The sequence below is a fragment of the Dendroctonus ponderosae genome, unplaced genomic scaffold (assembly GCF_020466585.1).
Source record: "Dendroctonus ponderosae isolate FM_Combo_2020 unplaced genomic scaffold, Dpon_F_20191213v2 Dpon_F_20191213_1, whole genome shotgun sequence".
Taxonomy (NCBI): domain Eukaryota; kingdom Metazoa; phylum Arthropoda; class Insecta; order Coleoptera; family Curculionidae; genus Dendroctonus; species Dendroctonus ponderosae.
In genome coordinates, this window is record NW_026017110.1 from 27,142,400 (window position 1) to 27,143,245 (window position 846).

Sequence of the window (846 nt, forward strand, 5' to 3'; positions counted from 1 at the left end):
TTTTTTTTTTTTTTTTCATTACATTTACATCATTACAAAGTCTTTGTACAGTGCAGGCGTTTTTACAACTCTGCCACTACGGCTTTTGCTCAGGTCACCCTGGGAGTTGCTAACATTGTTTCTATCTCCAGCTTCTCCCAAAGCTTCTTCCCTGTTTTCCAAAACATCCGGAAATCTATTTATATTTGGACCTACGCGAATCACTCTATAGTTCGAAAAGTCTGTCTTATTTTCGGATGTTTTGCTTTCCCTAGTTGTCGTTTGATAACTGTTTGCGTTATTTTTACATTTTCTAATAAACCTCCTATTTCTAATTAAAGTGCCACCACGTTCTAATTCTATCATATATGACCTAAAACCTGCTATCCTTATAATACTAGCTTTATGCCATTTGTTAACCTTGGGATTGATTTGCACCCGGACACGGTCACCTACTTTCAGAACTTTTAAACTTTTAGATTTTTTGTCGTAATAAGTTTTCTGCACATTTGTTGAGTTTTCTAAAAATTGATCAAAGATGCGTTTTCTGAAAGGTTTACTGTTAAGCTGTCTGGGTAGCAAATCTCTTAAATGTCTGTTCATTAAAACATTCGCAGGAGAGTGTTTTCCGTCAATTGGGGTATTTCTGAGATCTAGTAGTGCCAAGAACGGATCCTTTTTGTCCATCATTGACTTTCTTAAAGTATTTTTAACTGTCTGAATATACCGTTCCACTAGACCGTTTGATTGGGGATACCGTGGCGACGACTTTATGTGTTTAAATTCCCAATTGACCGAGAACTCTCTGAACTTTATACTTGAAAATTCCGGACCATTGTCGCTCATTACAATGGTCGGTATACCCTG

General features: G+C 36.9%; 2 protein-coding genes across 2 annotated transcripts in view; both read right to left on the minus strand.

The window, feature by feature from the left end:
- Nucleotides 1–24: 24 nt before the first annotated feature.
- The window catches only part of LOC109546288 (uncharacterized protein K02A2.6), a 1,084-nt gene continuing 262 nt past the window's right edge, over nt 25–846 (minus strand). Inside the window, exon 2 of the mRNA XM_048661305.1 lies at nt 25–843. Within this exon, the coding sequence (XP_048517262.1) occupies nt 25–843 (819 nt within the window). The remainder of the gene's footprint in view (nt 844–846) is intronic.
- Nucleotides 629–846, minus strand: part of LOC109546287 (retrovirus-related Pol polyprotein from transposon opus) — a gene marked incomplete in the record, with an annotated part of 3,548 nt that continues 3,330 nt past the window's right edge. Inside the window, 1 exon segment of the mRNA XM_048670174.1 lies at nt 629–846. This exon segment is cut by the window's right edge and continues 384 nt beyond it.